At 39.6% G+C, this 24,902-nt stretch overlaps 1 protein-coding gene across 1 annotated transcript in view; it reads right to left on the bottom strand.

The window, feature by feature from the left end:
* LOC307187067 (collagen alpha-4(VI) chain-like) overlaps positions 1–24,615 on the bottom strand; it is a gene marked incomplete at its 5' end in the record, with an annotated part of 62,538 nt that extends 37,923 nt beyond the window's left edge. Inside the window, 7 exon segments of the mRNA XM_079922813.1 lie at positions 4,715–4,765; positions 7,184–7,246; positions 8,271–8,333; positions 15,418–15,471; positions 22,657–22,722; positions 23,071–23,133; positions 24,598–24,615. Coding sequence (XP_079778939.1) covers positions 4,715–4,765; positions 7,184–7,246; positions 8,271–8,333; positions 15,418–15,471; positions 22,657–22,722; positions 23,071–23,133; positions 24,598–24,615 — 378 coding nt within the window.
* Positions 24,616–24,902: the final 287 nt, after the last annotated feature.

Raw genomic sequence — 24,902 nt, 5'->3', positions numbered from 1 at the left:
ACTCCTGTAATTCCAATGTTGGTGTGTTTAATGTTGTCCCAGAGGTCTCTAAGACTGTCCTAAATTCTTTTCATTCTTTTTTCCTTATTCAGCTCTGTTATCGTTATTTCCATATTTTATCTTCCAGATCACTTATCCGTTCTTCTGACTCAGTTATTCTGCTATTGATTCCTTCTAGAGAATTTTAAATTTCATTTATTTTGTTGTTCATCATTGTTTGTTTGCTCTTTATTTCTTCTAGTTTCTTGTTAAACATATCTTGTATTTTCTCCATTCTAAGAATTTGGATCACCTTTACTATCATTACTCTGAATTGTTTTTCAGGTAGACTGCCTATTTCCTCTTCATTTGCTTGACCTAGTGTGTTTTTACCTTGCTCCTTCATTCGCTGTGTGTTTCCCGGTCTTCTCATTTTGCTTAACTTACTGTGTTTGTGGTCTCCTTTTCTCAGGCTGCAGGTTCATAGTTCCCATTGCTTTTGGTGATTGCCTCCAGTGGGTAAGGTTGTTGCAGTGGGTTGTGTTGTCTTCCTGGTGGAGGGGACTGGTGCCTGTGTTCTGGTGGATGAGGCTGGATCTTGTCTTTCTGGTGGGCAGGACCACATCCTGTGGTGTGTTTTGGGGTGTCTGTGACCTTAGTATGATTTTAGGCATCCTCTCTGCTAATCGTTGTGGTTGTGTTCCTGTCTTCCTCGTTGTTTGGCATAGGGTGTCCAGCACTGTAGCTTGCTGGTTTTTGAGTGGAGCTGGGTCTTAGCATTGAGATGGAGATCTTTGGGAGAACTTTCACTATTTGATATTATGTGGAGCCTGGAGGTCTCTGGTGGACCAATACCCTTTACTCAGCTCTTCCACCTCAGAGGCACAGGCCTGACAGCCAGCTGGAGCCCCAAGACCCTGTGAGCCACACAGTTCAGAAGAAAAGGGAGGAAAAAAGAAAGTCACAGAAAAATAAAATAAAATAAAATAAAATAAAATAAAAAGGGTATTCAAATAAAAAATAATTTTTAAAAATAAAAAACTTAAAAAGTAATAAAAAAGAAAGAAAGAAGAGAGCAACCAAACCAAAATATAAATCCACCAATGATAAGTGCTAAAAAATATACTAAAAAAAAAAATGGACAGGCAGAACCCTAGGACAAATGGTAAAAAAAGCTGTACAGACAAAACCACACAAAGAAGCATACACATACACACTCACAAAAAGAGAAAAGGAAAAAATATATTGTTGCTCCCAAAGTCCACCGCCTCAAGTTTGGGATGATTCGTTGTCTATTCATGTATTCTACAGATGCAGGGTACATCAAGTTGATTGTGGAGATTTAATCCACTGCTCCTGAGGCTGCTGGGAGAGATTTCTCTTTCTCTTCTTTGTTCCCACAGATCCTGGGGTTCAGCTTTGGATTTGTCTCTGCCTCTTTGTTTAGGTTGCCTGAGGGCGTCTGTTCTTCGCTCAGACAGTAAGGGGTTAAAGGAGCAGCTGATTAGGGGGCTCTGGCTCTCTCAGGTCAGGGGGAGGGAGGGGTACGGAATGCGGGGGGAGCCTGCAGTGGCAGAGGCTGGCGTGACGTTGCAACAGCCTGAGGCACACCATGTGTTCTCTTGGGGAAGTTGTCCCTGGATCTCGGGACCCTGGCAGTGGCGGGCTGCACAGGTTCCTGGGAGAGGAGGTGTGGATAGTGACCTGTGCTTGCACACAGGCTTCTTGACCTTAGCGTTTCATGCCCGTCTCTGTGGTCCATGCTGATAGCTGCGGCTCACCCCTGTCTGTGAAGCTTGTTTAGGTGGTTCTCTGAATCCCCTCTCCTCATTCACCCTGAAACAATGGTCTCTTGCCTCTTCAGCAGTTCCAGACTTTTTTCCGGACTCCCTCCCAGCTTGCTGTGGCGCACTAGCCCCCTTCAGGGTGTGTCCGCGCAGCCAACCCCAGTCCTCTCCCTCGGTTCTGATCTCTCAAGCCCGAGCCTCAGCTCCCAGCCCCCGCCCGCCCCGACGGGTGAGCAGACAAGCCTCTCAGGTTGGTGAGTGCTGGTCAGAACCGATCCTCTGTGCGGGAATCTCTCTGCTTTGCCCTCTGCACCCCTGTTGCTGTGCTCTCTTCTGTGGCTCCAAAGCTTCCCCTCGCCACCCCCCGTCTCTGCCAGTGAAAGGGCATCTTAGTGTGTGGAAACATTTCCTCCTTCACAGCTCCCTCCCGGAGGTGTAGGTCCCATCCCTATCCTTTTGTCTCTATTTTTTCTTTTTTCTTTTGCCCTACCCAGGTACGTGGGGAGTTTATTGCCTTTTGGGAAGTCTCAGGTCTTCTGCCAGCATTCAGTAGGTGTTCTGTAGGAGTTGTTCCACATGTATATGTATTTCTGTTGTATTTGTGGGGAGGAAGGTGATCTCCATGTCTTACTCTTCTGCCATCTTGAAGGTCTCTCTCCTCTTGCCCCAGTTGTGACAAACAGCACATCTCTAGATACTGCCAAATGTCCCCTGGAGGGTAAAATCATCCCTTATTGAGAACCACTGGTACAGTCTACTCCTTCAAAGAGTTTTATCAGAGAGAAATGGGGTGATGGGAGTATGTAATTAAATGAGGGGTGTTTTGTTTTGTTTTCAGATGGAAGATATTCCCACCTCTTTGTATACTGCTGGGAATGGTCTATGGTGAGGGAAGAAAATTTGATGATACAGAAGAAAAAGGCGACCCTTGCAAGAGCTAGAGCTTTAAGGAAGCAAAAAGAGAATGGAATCCAGTCCACAAGAGGAGAGATGAGGCATACAGACACATAAGGGCACTGACTCTCATCCAGTGCAGTGGAAGGAAGGCAGGACATGTAATCACAGAGGCAAGCAGGTGGCCTCCATTGTGGTGGATGTATGTAGCAGTTTTCTTCTCAATGATTCTATTTAATTAATGAAATAGGAAGCACAGTCGTCTGCTGAAAATGTAGAAGAGAAAGCAAGTCTTGGAGGTTTGAGGGGAGAGGAGAGGGTATAAAATAGTCAACTTGGAGGGAAGAAGAGTGAACTGACTAGGAAAACGTTGTCGGCTAAGCAGCAGTAGGGCCATGAGGGAGACCATGATGTGTTGCCAGGAAAAAAATCATGCAAATGTAGACTGACTCTCTGTGTTCCACAGTGTTAACTCTATCACAGTGAGCACAGACTGCCCTTGTGCTTAGCTCACAGCTGGTATGTGGCTCAAAATGTGCCCGTTTGAATTCTACCCAGAATTCCCTGCCATGCAAACTCTCTCCTAAAGAAGAAAGACTTAATTTGCCAGGATGGGGCTCCAGTGGCTAGATTCTACACTCAGCTCTGTCTCTAGCTGTGTGACCATAGGCAGGTTACTTCACTTCTCTGAGTCTCCATGTTCTTATCTGTAAATAGACAAGGCTAAGCTAGATGATCACTGATCTAGATGATCACCCCATTGTCCCATCATTCCACAGATATTTACCAAGAGCTTACTGTGTTTGGGGTCCTTTCCTGCTTGATAAAATGACAGTGGTGCCATCCTGCAGCCATAAGGGAAACAAGAGAATTGAGACAAGTCAGCCCAGAGTCCTGTTCAGTAGCTGAGCATCACTACACATTCCAGTGATCTCCTAGTTTGTGAGGCAATAAATGTAACTTGTAGACTGAAGAATAACTGTAGCTAATGACATTTGATTCATTCAGCGAGCTTCACGTGGCTTCCATGCTTCAGAACCTCTGTCAGTGACCCATGAACTACATGTTAAAATACCAGCTTCTTATAGGAATGGAAATATTCAAATATACTTATTGAACACCTACTCTCTGCCAGGTTTTATTCCAGCAATACAAAAATGAATAAAATGTCTAGAAAAATGATACAAATGAACTTATTTACAGAAATAGACTCACAGACATAGAAAACAAACTTACCAAAAGGGAAAGTTTGGGAGGGATAAATTAGGAGTTTGGGAGTAACCTATGCACACTACTTTATATAAAATAGATAACTAAAAAAGACCTACTGTATAGCACAGTGTACTGTACTCCAAAACTTGTAATAACCTATAATGGAAAAGAATCTGAAAAAGATTTATATATATATCTCATTTTGCTATATACCTGAAACTAACACAATGGCAATTTTTAAAAATAAATTAATTTAAATAAATTAATTAATTAAATACTTAAGAAATATTTAAATGAATAATATGCAAGCCTGCTGTCAAGTTCACAAACTGGAAGTAGACACAGGGATAAATTATAATACAACCTAGATGGGAAAGGCTACTGTAGAAATATGAACAATGGGCTTTAGGAACACAGAGCATAGCACAACAATTTCTGTCTGGGGAAGCCCAATAGGGCATCCACAAGGAGAAGCTGATATTTGACTTGGTTTAAGAAAAGGAGTAAAAATCGTCCAAAAGAGGGAGATGGGGAAGAACATCCCAAATAGAGGCAAGAGCGTTCGCAAAGGCAAGGAGTTGGGACAGGGTCTGGCATGCCTAGAGCTGGGGTGGGGCCATCTGGCACAGGTGGATGATGAGGTAAGGAATTTGGTTTTTCAATAAGGGAGTAACAAACCCAGCTTTTATTTTTTAAAGCTGGAACTCTGGTAGCTACAATATGTCATAAACAACATGTAGAAATCATTCCTGGCATACCACTTGGGTAATAACACTTATTCTAGTGAAATAAAATAAAAACTACAGTCTTTAGTTGAGAAAAATCTGTAAGGTAACCCTCACCTTTGTTCCTTTTCTTCCTGGACGTCCATATCCATCTGGACTAGAAAGACCCTAAGAAAATGATACACAATGAATTGTAGAGTCATCCACATCAACACTCGGTCAATAATATTATCCAAACTAGGGCTTGCCTGGTGGCGCAGTGGTTGAGAGTCCGCCTGCCGATTCAGGGGATGCGGGTTCATGCCCCGGTCCGGGAAGATCCCACATGCCGCGGAGCGGCTGGGCCCGTGAGCCATGGCCGCTGAGCCTGTGCGTCCGGAGCCTGTGCTCCACAACGGAAGAGGCCACAACAGTGAGACGCCCGCATACCGCAAAAAAAAAAAAAAAAAAAAATATTATCCGAACTCTTGGACAAATCAGCAGGTGCAAGGAGGTAGAGAAAGCAGAAGGAGCTTGGTGGAGGGTTGCAGGGGTTTGGTGGAGGTTTACCCTACCTTTACAGGATAAACACTAGACTACCTTCATAGGCTAAGGAGCGGATAAGGGTTTAAAATTTTAAAAGACTATGAGATAAAACTTTATAAGACTATGAGATAAGTTTGTGTGTGTGTGTGTGTGTGTGTGTGTGTGTGTGTGTGTGTGTGTTAATTTTTAACCCTCTTTTCAGCAAGATTCTGACCTCAGCAAGATGCTACCTTGGTTGTAGGAAGCCAAGTCACTGTACAAAGTTCCCCCTGGGCTAACCTTGCTTTCTTTGTAGGATAAAATAACAATGGAAGAAGTTCCAGAATTGCTAAATCTCTAAGGATAAAGAGAAATCTGGGGGGTGGGGGGAAAGACTGGGATAGAGACAATGTCATGCATATGATATAAACCCAGACAGACTTGAATTTTTATGCCACTTCCACTGGTTCTATGAGTGACCTTGGCCAAGTTACTCAGCCTCTATAAGATTCAGCCTCCTCATCTTTTAAATGGGGATAATAATATCATCTACAAAGCATGGTTTTTGGAAAGATTAAGTGGAATTGTGCATGGAAAGCACTTAGCATGATGCCAGGCACAGAGAAAATACTTGATAAGTGGCCATTATTCTGCTGCTGGTGGTGGCTGGAGTATTGGTGATGTTGGCAGAGGAGTGTAATGGTGGTGGTGACGGTAGTGGTAGAGGGGTGGTGATTCATGGTAGTAGTGGTCATGGTGATGGTGATGTTGTTGGAGGTGGTGGTGGTGGAATTTGACATGGTGTTGATGATGATGGTCGCTATGAAAATGTGGACGATGCTACTGGGATCTTAGCATCTGTACATGTAGACAGTGAGCATCCTGTAATAAAGAGTGAATTCAGAACCTTTTAGTTGTTCTTTGCTGAATGGACAAAGACTGTGCCTAAATCAAGTAGATCAGCTGAGGAAAAGTTTTTTTTTTTTTTTTAATTTTAAGCCACAAGAATCATGGCTATGACCTAAGGAGGAAAGTTTGAAATATTAGAAAATAAAAAGGAAGGTAAAAAAAAATTGCCAGAAATAAATTACTAAGGGGGAAAAAGGATGCAAATGAGGTTCAATTGCTGTTACACCAGCTTCTCTCTGCTTAAGGACATGCAGGGCCTCCAGCATCTTCAACTCCAGAGGCCCAAACTGTATATTTTGGAGATTCCCCCTCTGATGTGATACCTTCAAGAAAGGCATTGCTCCCCAGCTTTTTCTGTCCCAGAGAGAGGTCAGCAGGCACAAGCTTTGCGTTATTTTAAGTCAAGATATTTTAAAGCTAAACAGTGTTAACTTCATCATCTGATTTGAGTGTAGATGCATTTGATAGTAATCCTATTTTTTTTCCTTTCCACATTTAAGCTTCTTAGTCCTGTTTTTGTTTCCTCTCCTTGCTAATAACTGCAAGTTCAGTGCGGAGTGCAAAACAGCTGCAGGTCCTTCCTGCTGTTGATGAAAGAAATCTCAGAAACATGAGTTGGAAAGACAGCATTACTCTGTATTATAAAGCTAATTCCAGTGAGGTAATGAATTGAAAATAGTCATGAAATAACTAACTTGCTCTCATGTTCAGAGTGATGACTAAGGTAAAAATGCACAGCCCTGCAGATCATCCCTGGTCTCCAAAGATTACTGTTGTGCTCTGAATAATCAAACACAGACCCTTAAATGTTTGCAACTCTGATTGGCTGTCTTACTTGTTTTTTTGGGGAAAAAAAAGTGTCATTGAACATCTCTGTATTCCTAAAGACTCAAATGCTTGTAAAATATCTTTGTCAAACAGAAGAGTCTCTTTGGAACTTCCCTCTTCAACAACATGTCAGAAGGCAAAATAAATCCTGAGACACCTTTGGATTCTTTATTGATATAAGGAGTTTGGGAGTCTTTGAACTATGTAGATTCACAACAGCTCTACTGATGATCATGTCATATTTGTGACCCCAAATATTCATCAAGAATGTTAGAATTTTGTGTGGAACAACAACAAATAACAAGAAATTTGATCAGGAGTCCAAAACAGAGAAACTAGACTTACAAGTTTCCCCCTTGGTCCTTGTAGACCCGGCGGTCCTCTTTCTCCTGCATCACCAAGCTCTCCCTTTTAAAATAAAAAGTAAAAATTAAATTAATTTTCTGCTATGAGTTCATGCAATTTTATGTCATTTTCCTTAGAGGTTTTATACTCCTTTCAAGTCCTCTTGGCATCATCATACAGTCTAAGGTCAATATCTTCCTCTAGACTTTGTTAAATACAGGTAACTAACAAATATAGTGAAGATTTTGGTACTGAAAATTAACAAACCAGGTATGCAGCACGAGTTAAAGAATTTTATATTACTATGGCTTTTTCTAGGTGTAAGTGTATGAAACTATATTTGTGCTGAGTCTATATGTTTATCTATCTATTGATGTATCTTTGTCTACTAATATATGTGTCCATCTAACCATCCATCTTTCTATATATCTGTCTAAATATCTTTCCTTCTCTGTATACATCTATCCAGCTACAAGATAATGGACAGTCAATATCACCACCAAGGGACTTCCCTGGTGGCACAGTGGTTAAGAATCCACCTGCCAGTGTGGGGGACACGGGTGGGATCCCTGGTCCTAGAAGGCCCCACATGCCATGGAACAACTAAGCTCATGTGCCACAACTACCGAGCCTGCACTCTAGAGCTCCCAGCCACGAATACTGAGCCCACGCACCGCAAATACTGAGCCCGCATGCTGCAACTACTGAAACCCGTGCGCCTACAGCCCGTGCTCCACAACAAGAGAAGCCACTGCAACGAGAAGCCCGCACAGGCTAGAGAAAGCCCGTGGGCAGCAACAAAGACCCAATGCAGCCCCCCCCCCAAAAAAAAATCCAAAGCCATGTCAAGTCTCTATTATCACAGAGTACTTATAAAAAAAAAATCCAAAGCTATGTCAAGTCTCTATTATCTCAGAGTACTTATAAATATATATATATTTATATACATATTTATATATTTTTTATATATATATATATCATTACCAAGCACATCAGACACTCATGTTGGAAATGATCATATAAGGAGATATTCATATAAAAGATTCCAAGTTGCAGTCTAGGAAGTGTGTTTTTTTCTGACATTTACCTTCATTCCTCTTGGTCCATCTTTTCCTTTTGAACCATTTGGCCCTGGAGGCCCAGGATTCTCCTGTAATAAGACCATGACCCAAATCATCTCTAATGTTTGATACAATTAATTTTATCCTCCAAAGTGCATAATAGACACATTTAACCTCTGAGTTGGGGTTTGAGGTAGGGCAGTAAGGTGTTCTGTGCAAGAGGCCACGTCCTCCACATACAAGAATTGAAGGAATTACCTGTCTACTAGAGGGAAAAATACCATCTGATTAAGAGACTGGGAAGACAAAAGCCTGGACTTTTATCCACTCCAAATAGAAAATATGATCGAATGAGAATGAAAATGATACGGTCAGTTATGGGGCTTGACTTTTCCCAACCAAGAGAGAGATGGCTTAGGCCATTCTGAATCTCCAGATACACTAATCCCTGGCTTAAATTATGCTGCTTGGGTTTTTAAAGCTATCTCAAATGCTCCTTCTGTAGGAAGCCACTCCTGATTGCCTGATCTGACCTGATTGCCTCAGCCTGATCTGACCCTTCTATGAACCACGGGATAGCGAGTGAGGGAGGCACTAAACAGGCACTAGAAAGACCCAAGCCAGTTCAGCCACCTACTATCCAGATGAAAAGTTATTTGATCCCTTTGAGCCTCAGTTTTCTCCTCTACAAAACTGGGATAATTTTAAGCAATGCTTCCTTATATGTTTGTAAGGAATAAATCAGTCATTTATGGCCCTTTGATACTACTATTTTTTTCTTTCACTATAAGTAAGTATGAGCATGTGTTACACACCCCTGTGGCTCAAACCAATCTCATTCATCACTATATTCCAACAATATACTTAGAGAAGAAGGGGTACATAGCTGGTGATCAATGTCTACTGCCTCGAATTAGCTATTTCTAGAAATTCCTGATACCCACAGATTCTAGAACAAACAGTGTAGCTTTACGTTATTTGTCCAGGGACATGCAGGACTATGAACTGACCATTGGTAATGAGCAGCTGTATTGAGTTGTTACTTTGTCAAACCTACCTGAGCACCCAGTAAGCCTTTTTCTCAAGAAATTCCTGGTGGTCCTCGCCTTCCTCTTGGTCTCTGGTCCACAGATGAAATTAAAATTCAACCAATTTTTATAGAGCTATTTATTTTCCACAGAACCACAAAATTATCTTGGATGCTAATGGAAGTACAAATTAAGGTACTCTGGCCCATCACTATCCCATGTATCACACTTGAATCAAGCAGCCTCTGCCCTCCGAAGCACCCCAACTCACTCGCTCCAAACTCCCTCCATCTGAAGCAGGATGTATCTATATTTTTAAGCACCTCTCCAGTTGAAGCTGATGAACACTAAAGTTTGAAACTTGCTTTTATATTTTAATTCACCCAACTAATTTTACATCCTAAAAGGGAAATGAGAGGAGCTGCTGGGATACTGATCTCCTTTGAAAAATCAACCTTTCCCTTATCCACACAAGGACTAAGGACAAGCGTTTGCATTCTGATATTACCAAGAACCCAAACACATCTAAGTGGCCTAATCTCACTGGGTACATTGCTGAGGAGCTGTTCATTTTCTCCCCAATCTATTTGACTTTATCGATTTTTGACACTTTAATTTTTCTCCAGCTTTTCTGAGAAATTCTTTCTATTAGAAGCATTGATCCTGGCTTCTATACTCCTGGGTGAGGTATTGTAATTATCTGTTTAAACAGACCATCATACCCACACCCCAGTGGGAAGGTGAGAATCAAGAGGAGTTTTTATGGATTATCTTACTCATGGTTGCTCCCCTTACATTGAGCTGTATAATAAAGTGAACTTAAAGATGTCCAGGACACAACAACGGTGGGGGGCAGGGGGGGTGCCCACATTTGAATTAAGCCAGTGATCAAAAGGAAAGCCAAAAATATCTCTCAGCTGTTTCCCCCTAGATTCAGATACTATCTTCTATCATAAAATAAGTACAATTTCTAATAACACTTGATAACCCACTTCGTTCTTTAGTACTTTTGTCAAGTAGAAAAAACAGCAGAAACCTTCTCAATGACAATCTGACACTCATAGGAATTTCAAAATTGTGGAGAATGATTCAATGTGTTAGTAAAATCTTTTGTTTTAAAGTTCTCCTTTGAGGATCCTTGGAAACAATTTGGCTTTCAAAATAAAGATGCAGAAATTGTTCCAGAAGGGTTTACAGAATGACATATTTGGGTTATGCTTAGAAGATTACAGAAGAACTGGTTGGAGGTTTAATTTCTGGTTATTATCAATAGCTTGCAATGCCCCACTGGACTGAACTCCTTCAGGGCAAGACCCTTGCCTTAATGGTATGAATGACCCAGACATATTTGCAAAGTGCCCTCTGTATACCTGACACTCAATAAACACTTTGCTGATTTTTCCTGCCAAATTGAATACAATTTTAATGAATTAAACACTATTTGAGTAATTTGCATACACAGCTTCAGAGGCAGTAGTTAAGAGCATAGATTTTATAACTAGACTGCCTGAGTTTGAATCCCATGTCTATCACCTACAAAGCTATGTGAGCTTGGCCAATTTACCTAACTTCTCCATCCCCACTCCATTTCTCCCCTGTAAAATGGGGATGATAAAACCTCCCCATTGAAGGACTGAATGAGCTAATACAAGTGCTAAGGGTCATACATAGGACATAGTAATTGCTCAAAAAATATTAGCTACCAGGGTTTAACCTGCCCAGAAGAGAGGCTATACAATTTTCTTTGGGATGCCCTGGGAGGGAGGCATCCTAGACCATTCTGATACATGTTAAATCCCTATCAAATAATTTAAGTTAAAAATTCAAACAAGTAGTCTTCAGCACTAAAAATAAGTTCCCTGATACAATCTGTGAGCCTGGATACCCAAGTTCTCCTTTGTAACCCCGTTCACCAGATTCTCCATGCACACCCTGTCAAAACGAATAAAACTTAGTGAGTTCGCTAGGCACCTTCAGTGTCCCTATTGAAGGCAACTTTCCCTGCAAGATGTCACTTGAAAGCCATAAGAGAAAGGCAAAAAAGATCTGCGTGTCTGCGTTCAGTCCCCTTAGGATCAGAGTTGGAAAGGAAATTGCGGGGGTTGGGGTGTGGTTCCCACTTATTTGGTTAGGAAAATGCAAAACCACATTTTTACTGTCTTTCCCAGTCTCCTTCCAATATCTAAGCTAGTGGTGGAAGCAAAAATACTTTGTTTAAACAACCCAAACTCCCATTTTACATAATAACTGGTTCCTAAAAGCGCATCCACTCCTTTTAAGGGACGTGGGCTAAATGCTTGCTGGTGTTAAGGATGCTTATTCCATGTGAGGAAACTCAGAATGTTGAGCACAGCGACAACTGTGACATTTTGGAACAAAAGCACAAAAAGCACACAAAGAAATAGCAGAAAGCTGGCTTTAAAACCCTACAGATTCTTACAGCATTAAGCTAGTTTTCTAGGCAAGGGGTGAGCTGTTAAACTGATTCATCCGGTAACTGATTTAATTTCTCCCTCAAATATCTTCATTTCTACAGAGGAGATGTGTTTTCTAAAATTGAGGGTAATACCCACTCTGTGAATGATGCTGCCTTCTTTCTCATGTTGCTCACATGTTGACTAGGTTACTGATTATTCATAGATTTGCAAGGAGAAGAAATCCTAAACTAAGTATTAGTCAATTTGTGGATCAAATACTAGTGCTTCTTAAGTTTTTTAGACCATTCAGATAAATAAGAAGCACTTCTATTAATCATTATGGTTAAATCATTCTGTTCTTCAAGAGTTGATATCTAGATTTATAAATGTGAATCAAGTCTTAAAATGCATGTAGCTAGAAATTTTGAAACAGGTTGTGAAATGTTGTTTAATGTGCACATCACATTAGTGACATTCATGGTGCAACACTTCGGAAAACAATATGGCTCTATACAGCAAAGGTCAGACTCTTTTATTGTAACTCCATGCCTATATTTTTTTTAACTTTTTAAAAATTGAAGTATAGTTAATTTACAATCTTGTGTTAGTTTCAGGTGTATATACATTTATATTTATATATATATATACACACACACACATTTATATTCTTTTTCATGTTCTTTTCCTTTATAGATTATTACAAGATATCAAATATAGTTCTCTGTGCTATACAGTAGGTCCTTGTTGGTTATCTATTTTGTATATAGTAGTGTGTATATGTTAATCCCAAACTCCTAATTTATCCATGCCTGTACTTTTATATTAAGGAAATTGTCAGCGAAGCAAAAGCAAGAACAAAACAAAAACCTTGTAATACAGCTTTTCTTTACATCACTGACCATGACATCTAAAAAAATAGAAATACCTAAATGTTCAACATAAAAGTAGTTTAGTAAGTCATTTTTCTTCAACAGAGTAAGATATAATGTTTTAAAGTGATAATAGGAAGATTTGGAAACACAGAAAATCAGATATAAAATAGTGTATTCATTATAATAACCCCTTATTATCTATGCAAGTAAAGGAAACACACAAACATAAAAATAATTGCAGGACAGTGGTGAGTTAGTGGACATTTTAAAAGGTAATGATATTCTTAACTTTATCATAATTAACAAATTAAAATTTTCCCTTATTGACAAAACAATCTATGCATTGATTTATTTGCCATAGTACAATCTTTTCCATAAATAAAATATTAGTTAGAATTTCATTTTATTATGCATCTTGCAAAAGCCAACATATCTAATTTTATAGACAATAACAAGCCATATTTTCCCAAGGTCAAAGGAATGTTGTAATTTGGAGTTCAGCACCTCTGTAAGCTATATTCTTCCAACAGTATTGGCTGCTCTTTAGCAAGTTATAGCCTCAAAACATAAATCAGTCTATATGATCACTGCTCCAACACTGGGTTAACTAGCAAACCATTGGCTTGTTATATAAACCCAGTTCACCCTGGAGTCTGCAAATAGTTATGAATTTTATCTCTTACTAAAAAATCAAAGCTTGAATAGATAAAAGAGTAAAGAACTATAGGGATTGTTGAAAAAGAGCCAAAACTATAGGGATTCATCAAGATGACAAGGTATTAATGGGAGAGGCTTTCTATTAAAGATGGCAGTGTGCACACACTTTGCTCCCAAAATGAGAGGTTGCTGTTCCCAAAGCTGTCCCCAGAAGACAACAGTGCAGAGGCCCAAAAAGACATCAGCCTGGATGAGAGGAGGAGGACAGATGGCCCAGGAAGGAGGAATCTAAGAAAAATAAACCTCACATGTTTGAGTATATTGGGAGGTTATCAGTTGTGTCAAAGAGCTTTATGATTAACTAGTAATAGGCACACAGAACACAAAACAAATGGGGAGAGAGGGTGACTCAAGGAATATCACAGTTAGATAGCTGTAACTGCTATTTATCAGTCAACATCTGAATAATGAATTGATTTGAACAAAAGTGGAGAAAATAAGTGTATTTTAAGAATGAGTTGGGGGGAAGCATATGGAGGAGATGGACAGGTTAAGAAAAATCTTTATCCCCCACTGGAAGAAATCAATAGAAAAACATCTAAAACTGAAAACCAAGAAATAGCCAAGTAAGTATGTTCTTTAGAAAAATGGCAATAATACCAGAAGGAACAGCCCCAAGAGATGAAAATAAGTGCGCCTGAAGACCTGGGAAAAAATGGGCAGGGAAACGTTTTTCATTATACGCTTGCAAGTGCAATTTGACTTTAAATTTACCACAGGTTCAGCTCTGGTTTCAATTAAATAAAAAGGAAAAACACAGGAGATGGAGTTCAGTTTAGGGAACCAAAAGTAACCAAGACCCAGGTGAGCAGAGGACCCACTGTCAATGGCTATTTAGATAAACTGCACATAGCATTGCAAAAGTATTAAATAATTTAAAAGTAGGAAATTCCTTCCACTGCGTAGAGTCACTGAATTTCCCTAAAACTTAGCCTAGTCAACTCGTAGACTATTTCTTTCTGCCTTTTGGGGGGCTAAAAACAATAGGCTAAAATGATAGTTCAAGACATTATTTATGTCACAAGTGCTATAAAACTTAATTCAAAGCACAAGAAATGGTCTATTTAAGAATTTATTTCAATCTTAACATTTTATGAGACAGATTAAGATTTTACTTGGTGTCAACAGAATTTGTTTGGATTTGTGAGACTTGGGATTTCTCAATAGCTATGCTTTCCAACATGTTTGGTTTGAAGCCACATACACACGCACTCATTCCCAGGCTCAGAAATGACATAAATCAGTCTCTGACTTTTCCTCCATCTCTAAATCATGAGAATGCTAGAAAAAAATACCAGCAGAGCACGACCAGAATATGTTAGAAAGGAATCTACATAACAAATTTAACTCTCATTTTGTACAAAAATTTTGAAGAGTTTCCTAATCTTTGGATTTGAATCCAAAGCTATGTAGCCTCTAACAACTAACTTCACTTTGCTAAACCTCTATTTCCTCTCTTAGCCCTAAAAATTAACTAATGATGCTCATAACTCCTGGGGTTGCAGAAAGGTTTACATGAGGTCATATAAATAAAGGTCTAGTGCAGTGACTGGTGCTAGGTAAATGCTCAGTAAAATATGATTCCCCCACAGAGATATCCCATTCTACCCTGAAATCACACCATTCCTTCTTTGGAAATAGTAAAAGTTCAATTTTTTACCTTTATTTAGTGACTATGAGATCCCCTTATGCATCCACAGGAAGTCCCACTTCTTTAAATGGAAAAATCATTATTTCAGAGGTAAAAGCAATTCTTTAAGATGTTAGCTTATTTTCCATCTAAATGAAATATTATAGCAGGTTGGAGAGGGAGCAGAGAAGAACCATACAGACTTCTCCTTCTTCATGGAAAAGGTCTCCATAGAAATTTCCCAGGGATCATGCAGCCTCCAACAACCCAATCAACACTCCCCTTTATATGAGAGAACTTATATAAAGTAGCCATATATGTGGAACAAGAAGCCACTCTTCTCAGAAAGCACTGACCTTTAGCCCTGGCAGACCTCATCTTCCTCTTGAACCCTAAGGAGAGAAGGGAAGCAGAGACCTTACAGAAGGAAACAAGCCAGTTTTCACCCCATCATACCTCTATCCTCCACAAAAGCAAATGAAATACATCCCACAAATGGCTATACCTACCTGAGGGCCAACATTTCCCGTTTCTCCCTGAGGTCCATCGATACTAGAAATTCCCTGGAAAGAAAGAGGTAAGGGAAAGACCAGTTTAGATGTCTACACACTTCTGAGTTGACTCTCTAGTCATGGGCTGCCCCATACAAAAGCCACTAACTAACCCCATGTGACTACTATGTTTAAATTAATCTAAAGTAAATTAAATTTAAAATTTTAGTTTCCTCAGTTACAGTAGGTACATTTCAAGTGTTCAATAACCACATGTGGCTTGTGGCTACCATATTGGGCAGCACGGATATAGAAAATTTCCATGATCTCAGAAACTTCTATTGGTCAGCACTCCTCTAGAAGCAAATGGATTTAATTCTGGTGTTTTAAAATATCCATGTCATAAGCATTCTTTACCCAAAGATTGTTTGACAACACCTCAGGGTTCCCCATGCTGGGACAGTAGTCATAGGTGTTCTCCAACAAGCCATGCTTAATGCTTGAACAATGCTGGCACTTCCCTCTCTATCTGCATCATGTAGGGTACAGCTGGAAAATGGAAACAGGAGGCAAAAGAGTGTGTCTCTGCACACATGGAGTAATGGGTACACAGGGGATGCTATACACAGTCAGATGAGGGAACTCTCTAGAGCTCTCACTTACTTAGGGTCAGAAAACGAGTGGTGTCCAGAGAAAAAATGAGTCCAAGTTTCAGGAGAAATGGAAAACCCCCTTGGATGACAAGTAGGAATATTTTAGATAACTATTCAGTGGAGTCACATGTTAACTCAATAAGAATACATAAATTGGGAAAGAATATGAAATACAGAAACAAAAAAATTTTGGACAAAGCTGTTCTTCCAACTGTTATTTATAATAGATAAAATTCTGAAGCAATTTGAATATTCCACAATACTAGGGAAGTGTTATTTAATTATGGTAGAAACACTTATTGAAATTATTTTTACCAAAACTTTATATGGTAGAAAAAAATTGTGTTATCATGTCTTTCTTTTCAAGTATGCTAGATTTTGTGAAAAAGTAAGTTATCCCAAACAAGGAGAAAAACAAAATGATGATTCCTCACATTTCTATATTGTTTTTTGTATTGTTTTCTATATTGGACATTTTTTAATAAGCTCATGAGATCCTCATCTGACTTTCTCAGGGAGAAGAACTTTGACATCAACAAGTTAGAAGCAGAGATTGGTTCAAGATGGCGGAGTAGAAGGATGTGTTCTCACTCCCTCTTGTGAGATCACCAGAATCACAATTAACTGCTGAACAATCATTGACAGGAACACACTGGAACTCACCAAAAAACAGACCCCACATCCAAAGACAAAGGAGAGGTCACAATGAGATGGTAAGAGGGGCACAATCACAGTAAAATCAAATCCCATAACTGCTGGGTGGATGAATCACAAACTGAAGAACACTTATACCACAGATGTCCACCCACTGCAGTGAAGGTTCTGAGCCTCACATCAGGCTTCCCAACCAGGGGGTCCGGCAACGGGAGGAGGAATTTCTAGAGAATCACACTTTGAAGGCTAGCAGGATTTGATTGCAGGACTTCAACAGGACTGTGGGAAACACAGACTCCACTCTTGGAGGGCACACACAAAGGAGTGTGCACATCAGGACCCAGGAGAAGGAGCAGTGACCCCCTTGGGGACTGAACCATACTGACCTGCTAGTGTTGGAGGGTCTCCTGCAGAGACAGGGGGTGGCTGTGTCTCACCCTGAGGACAAGGACACTGACAGCAAAAGTCCTGGGAAGTACTCCTTGGCATGAGCCCTCCCAGAATCAGCCATTAGCCCCACTAAAGAGCCCAGGTAGGCTCCAGTGTTGGGTCACCTCAGGCCAAACAGCCAAAACGGAGGGAACCCAGCCCCACCCAGCAGCAGACAAGCGGGTTAAAGTTTTACTGAGCTCTCCCCACCAGAGAAACAACCAGCTCTACCCACCACCAGTCCCTCCCATCAGGAAACTTGCACAAGCATCTTAGATAGACTCATCCACCAGAGGGCAGACAGCAGAAGCAAGAAGAACTAAAATCCTGCAGCCTGTGGAACAAAAAAAACACATTCACAAAAAGGTAGACAAGATGAAAAGGCAGAAGGCTATGTACCAGATGAAGGAACAAGATAAAACCCCAAAAAACAAATAAATGAAGTGGAGATAGGCAACCTTCCAGAAAAAGAATTGAGAATAATGATAGTAAAGATGATCCAGGACCTCAGAAAAAGAATGGAGGCAAAGATTGAGAAGAAGCAAGACATGTTTAACAAAGACCTAGAAGAATTAAAGAACAAACAGAGATGAACAATACAATAAGGAATTATTGTAGGAGGAATCAATAGCAGAATAACTGAGGCAGAAGAACAAATAAGTGACCTGGAAGACAGAATGGTGGAATTCACTGGTGTGGAACAGAATAAACAAAAAAGAATGAAAAGAAATGAAGACAGACTAAGAGACCTCTGGGACAACATTAAACGCAACAACATTCGCATTATAGGAATCCCAGAAGGAGAAGAGAGAGGGAAAGGACCCAAGAAAATATTTGAAGAGATTATAGTTCAAAACTTCCCTAAAATGGGAAAGGAAATAGCCACCTAAGTCCAGGAAGCACAGAGAGTCCCAAACAGGATAAACCCAAGGAGAAACACACTGAGACACAGAGTAATCAAACGGGCAAAAATTAAAGACAAACAAAAATTATTGAAAGCAACAAGGGAAAAACGACACATAACATTCAAGGGAACTTCCATAAGGTTAACAGCTGATTTCTTAGCAGAAACTCTACAAGCCAGAAGGGAGTGGCATGACATATTTAAAGGGATGAAAGGGGAAAACCTACAACCAAGATTACTCTACCCAGCAAAGATCTCATTCACATTCGATGGAGAAATTAAAAACTTTACAGACAAGCAAAAGCTACGAGAGTACAGAACCACCAAACCAGCTCTGCAACAAATGCTAAAGGAACTTCTCTAGGCAGGAAACACAAAAGAAGTAAAAGACCTACCAAAAAAAAAAGAAAACAATTAAGAAAATGGTAAAAGGAACATACATATCAATAACTGTCTTAAATATAAATGGATTAAATGATCCAACCAAAAGACACATGCTCGCTACATGGATACAAAAACAAGACCCGTATATATGCTGTCTACCAGAGACCCTTCTCAGATCTAGGGAAACATACAGACTGAAAGTGAGGGGATGGAAAAAGATATTCCATGCAAATGGAAATCAAAAGAAAGCTGGAGTAGCAATTCTCATATCAGACAAAATAGACTTTAAAATAAAGAATGTTACAAGAGACAAGGAAGGACACTACATAATGATCAAGGGATCAACCAAGAAAGATATAACAATTGTAAATATTTATGCACCCAACACAGGAGCAACTCAATACATAAGGCAAATGCTAATAGCCATAAAAGGGGAAATCAACAGTAACACAATCATAGTAGGGGACTTTAACACCCCACTTTCACCAACGGACAGATCATCAAATATGAAAATAAATAAGGAAACACAAGCTTTAAATGACACATTAAATGAGATGGATTTAATTGATATTTATAGGACATTCCATCCCCAAACAACAGAATACACTTTCTTCTCAAGTGCTCATGGAACTTTCTCCAGGATAGATCATATGTTCAGTCACAAATCAAGCCCTGGTAAATTTAAGAAAATTGAAATCATATCAAGTATCTTTTCCGACCACAATGCTAGGAGACTAGATATCAATTACAGGAAAATATCTGTAAAAAATACAAACACATGGAGGCTAAACAATACGCTACTAAATAACAAAGAGATCACTGAAGAAATTAAAGAGGAAATCAAAAAACACCTAGAAACAAATGACAATGAGAACACGAGGAATCCAAACCTATGGGATGCAGCAAAAGCAGTTCTAAGAGTGAAGTTTATAGCAATACAATCCTACCTCAAGAAACAAGAAACATCTCAAATAAGCAACCTAACATTACATCTAAAGCAATTAGACGAAGAGGACCAAAAAACCCCAAAGTTAAAAGAAGGAAAGAAATCATAAAGATCAGATAAGGAATAAATGAAAAAGAAATGAAGGAAACAATAGCAAAGATCAATAAAACTAAAAGCTGGTTCTTTGAGAAGATAAACAAAATTGATAAACCATTAGTCAGACTCATCAAGAAAAAAAGGGAGAAGATGAAAATCAATAGAATTAGAAATGAAAAGGGAAAAGTAACAACTGACACTGCAGAAATCCAAAGGATCATGAGAGAATCCTACAAGCAACTGTATGCCACTAAAATGGACAACCTGGAAGAAATGGACAAATTCGTAGAAAAGCTCAACCTTCCCACACTGAACCAGGAAGAAATAGAAAATATAAACAGACCAATCACAAGCACTGAAATTGAGATGGTGATTAAAAATCTTCCAGCAAAAAAAATCCCAGGACCAGATGGCTTCACAGGCAATTCTATCAAACATTTAGAGAAGAGACAACACTTATCCTGCTCAAACTCTTCCAAAATATACAAGAGGGAAGAACACTCCCAAACTCATTCTATGATGCCACCATCACTCTGATACCAGAACCAGACAAAGATGTCACAAAAAAGAAAACTACAGGTCAATATCACTGATGAACAGAGATGCAAAAATCCTCAACAATATACTAGCAAACAGAGTCCAACAGCACATTAAAAGGATCATACACCACGATCAAGTGGGTTTTGACCCAGGAATGCAAGGATTCTTCAATATATGCGAATCAATCAATGTGATACACCATATTAACAAACAGAAGGAGAAAAACCATATGATCATCTCTGTAGATGCAGAAAAAGTTTTTGACAAAATTCAACACCCATGTATGATAAAAACCCTCCAGAAAGTAGGCATGGAGGGAAGTTGCCTCAACATAATAAAGGCCATATATGACAAACCCACAGCCAACATCATTCTCAATGGTGAAAACCTGAAACCACTTCCCTTAAGATCAGGAACAAGACAAGGTTGTCCACTCTCATGACTATTATTCAACATACTTTTGGAAGTCTTAGCCACAGCAATCACAGAAGATAAAGATATCCAAATTGGAAAAGAAGGAGTAAAACTATTACTCTTTGCAGATGACATGATACTATATAGAGAATCCTAAAGATGTCACCAGAAAACTACTAGAACTAATCAATGAATTTGGTAAAGTAGCAGGATACAAAGTTAATGCACAGAAATCTCTTGCATTCGTATACACTAATGCTGAAAAATCTAAAAGAGAAATTAAGGAAACACTTGCATTTACCACTGCAACAAAAAGAATAAAATACCTAGAAATAAACCTACCTAGGAGACAAAAGACCTGTATGCAGAAAACTATAAGACACTGATGAAAGAAATTGAAGATGATACAGACAGATGGAGAGATTTACCATGTTCTTGGATTGGAAGAATCAACATTGTGAAAATGACTATACTACCAAAGACACTCTACAAATTCAATGCAATCCCTATCAAACTACCAATGGCATTTTTCACAGAACTAAAACAAAAATTTTCACAATTTGTATGGAATCACAAATGACCCCGAACAGCCAAAGCAATCTTGAGAAAGAAAAACGGAGCTGGAGAAATCAGGCTCCCTGTCTTCCAACTATATTACAAAGCTACAGTAATCAAGACAGTATGGTACTGGCACAAAAACAGAAATATAGATCAATGGAACAGGATAGGAAACTAGGATAGTATAAAGCAATCCCACTACTGGGCATATAAACCCATGCACACATGGTCACCTTATTTTTGATAAAGCAGGCAGAACATACAATGGAGAAAAGACAGCCTCTTCAATAAGTGGTGCTGGAAAAACTCGACAGCTACATGTAAAAGAATGAAATTAGAACATTCCCTAACACCATACACAAAAATAAACTCAAAATGGATTAAAGACCTAAATGTATGGCCTATAAAACTCTTAGAGGAAAACATAGGCAGAAAACACTATGACATAAATTACAGCAAGATCGTTTTGACCCACTGCCTAGAGAAATGGAAATAAAAACAGACAAACAACAAAAAAAAAAAACAAATGGGACCTAATGAAACTTCAAAGCTTTTGCACAGCAAAGGAAAACATAAACAAGTCGCAAAGACAACCCTCAGAATGGGAGAAAATATTTGCAAACGAAGCAACTGACAAATGATTAATCTCCAAAATACACAAGCAGCTCATGCAGCTCAGTACCAAAAACACAAACAACCGAATTCCAAAATGGACAGAAGAACTAAAGAGACATTTCTCCAAAGAAGATATACAGGTTGCCAACAAACACATGAAAGGATGCTCAACATCACTAATCATTAGAGAAAAAGAAACAAAATTGAGTTACTTGTAGTGAGTGGACCCAGATGGACCTAGAGTCTGTTATACAGAGTGAAGTAAGTCAGAAAGAGAAAAACAAATACCGTATGCTAACACATATATATGGAATCTAAAAAATAAGAAGGTTCTGAAGAACCTAGGGGCAGGACAGGAATAAAGATGCAGACGTAGAGAATGAACCTGAGGACATGGGAAGGGGAAGGGTAAGCTGGGAAGAAGTGAGAGAGTGGCATGGACATATATACACTACCAAATGTAAAATAGATAGCTAGTGAGAAGTAGCCACATAGCACAGGAAGGTCAGCTCTGTGCTTTGTGACCACCTAGAGGGGTGGGATAGGGAAGGTGGGAGGGAGAGAGATGCAAGAGGGAAGAGATATGGGGATATATGTATATGTATAGCTGATTCACTTTGTTATAAAGCAGAAACTAACACACAATTGTAAAGCAATTATACTTCAATAAAGTTGTTAAAAATAAATAAAATAAAATAAAATAAAATAAAATTGGAGACTTTTAATACTGGAAAGATCTTAGGCATCATTGAGTCTGAAAATTTCATTCTGGAGATGAAGAAACCAAGGACAAACAAGGTAAAGTAACTTATATTACTAATGTTGTGGGAAATAAGATTTGTACAAAAAAAAAAACAAAAAGAAATACTAAGAGACATGGATGCTAGGCAAGGATACAAGTGGGGATTAGCATTCAGAGTTCCTGTTTCCATAGATATCGGAGTCCCACAGGTTTGCTTTCTGTTTTTCTATGTTGATCCAACTGGAATACCCAAGTCTCCTCCACCAGCTAGCATCTGCTCCCGTGGGTACCAGTATCCCCAAGCAAACAGAGACCATCTTACCTGGTGTCCATGCCTTCCTTTTTCTCCCTTAGGGCCTTGGATGAAAGTATCAATTCCAGGATCCCCCTGAGAAAGTAAAAGTTTTCTTAGCTCAAATGGACAGGAAAGACAGGAAAAGAAAATATAGGAAGTCAGATTTTTTTAAAAAAGAAAGGTATCAAAGTCGTGACTTTTCATTTTCTGGATCTGCTCAGTAATCCCAGATAACCAATGCAATTAAAATTCCAAACTCTTTGAGAGCCCAATTGTTCTATAAGATGGGTTTCCTCTCAAATCTCTTATTTGTAGCAATACTTAGATAGGCTGAACAGATGACTCATTAATGAATAATTCGTTGTTCTCTGCCATTGTGCCCATGCAAACAGTTCACAATCCTTGTATTAAAGCAGCAGAAATCCCTCAACCGCCACTCACAGAATCTCCCCTCAGCCCCGGCTCTCCATGCTCTCCAGGTTTTCTGGATGGTCCCGTCAGGCCCTTAAATCACATTAAAAAAAAAAAAGTGTCACTTTTTAAAATCACCTATTGCCTAAAGGGAGAGGGGAAGTGAGACTCAAATTAAAAGAGCAATTTAGTACTTGAACTTTAAAGCATTCGCTGTCAAAGAGGTGAGAATGAGACACGGAAAAATACATACTTTTATTGGAAATCTGTGATATGCTTGGCTCTAGATGTGCCTTACCTCATTTAACACTCACAACTCAAGAATTAACCCATTTGTGTATGAGGAAGTTGGACCTCGTCTCCCTACCTCCAAACCCCTGGATCTTTCCACAACTTCCTGATGCTCCCACACAAAAACACATGTAAGAAAATGAAGAAGGCTTTCTTCATCACAGATGTGCACAGCATTAGCAGAGCAAGATCTCATGAAAAAAGAGAAGAAAAAAGAGAAAAATACTTGCAGGGCTCCTGACTGCTGTAGACAGGGAACCAGAGAGGTGGAACAACTTGCCATGAGACTATGACATGATAAGCAAATGGTTGCTTCTCTCACAATCTGCTGTTAATTGTACCATCTTTGTGTCCTAGATCCTACAGAGCCACAGAGTTGGAGAGAGCCCCCCACCAGAGGAACCTTCCTCAGAGGATGTTATGTACATGGTTCTGGTGGTTACACAGCATACTCTGAAAACAGTGAAGTAGGGACCACCTCTGAGATCTGGGTCTCAGACACACAGGGAATGGGAAAATCTCTGGACTCCACAAGAAGCCACTTCCAAATGTTACTGAAGACCCCTCCTCACCTCTTCCCTGGCCTGATATAGTGGTAAGAGGAAGTTCATTAATTCCAAATTCCCATCCTGCTGCTTAATTTACCAGCAAGGCAAATTTATTTGACTTCTTTAAGACAATTTTCTCATTTGTGAAACTGATATATTTATCTTATAGGGCTGTCATAGGGAGTCAATGGAATAATAAATTAAAATGCTGAGTACAAAGCCTGGCATATGGTTCTTATTATGTTTTGTTCAACATCTAGTCCCTCCTTTTTCTGATCCAGACACTGGCTTCCACAGTAATCTTCCAAACCTGTAGCTTTAACATGTTCTTCCTTGCCTAGAAACTTTCAGTAGTTTCTAGGCAAACTGATTACTCAGTAGGAAAAAACAAGACCCTTAAACTTGGCATTAAGTTGGCTCCAACTTGCCCATCCAGAGTTTACTCCCATTCTTTATACTTTTTATCTCTCCCTCCACTCCTGTTAAATTGGAATCCTTGTTTGTCCAAACCAGCTCTGAGTTCTTCTAACTCTAAGCCTTTCCTTTTTCTTAACCTGGAATACCTTGTGTGTGCCTCTCACAGAGGTCTGCGTAGAGAATGTCTTGATTTCCTGTGTGCCCTGGAATGCCCAAGTCCTGTCCACCCTCGGCACATTCTAAAATGCCCACAGGACCTCAGTAGAGAAGGCTGGTCTCTTCCTGCTTCGACCTCCCTCACAATCTGGTTGTTACTCATGCTTTATTTCATCCCATCTTTACTCCCTCAATGAAGCCTTCTTGACTGCACAGTCTGGATCAGAATGCGCTACGATTTACCACACCTTCATGAACTTATCTCAGCAGTAATCTTATATCTATTTCCATGATTACTTCATTCATGTCTGTCTCTCCCCATAGAGGCCAGTTCTGAGACACAAAACTCATGCCTGTTCTGTTCCAGTCACGCCTGTATTAAAACAGATGCTCAGGGCTTCCCTGGTGGCTCAGTGGTTGAGAGTCCGCCTGCCAATGCAGGGGACATGG

The sequence above is a fragment of the Stenella coeruleoalba genome, assembly GCF_951394435.1.
Source record: "Stenella coeruleoalba genome assembly, chromosome: 5".
Lineage (NCBI taxonomy): Eukaryota > Metazoa > Chordata > Mammalia > Artiodactyla > Delphinidae > Stenella > Stenella coeruleoalba.
The sequence above is the reverse complement of the archived record's forward strand: the minus strand, read 5'-3'. Positions and strand labels throughout refer to the sequence as shown.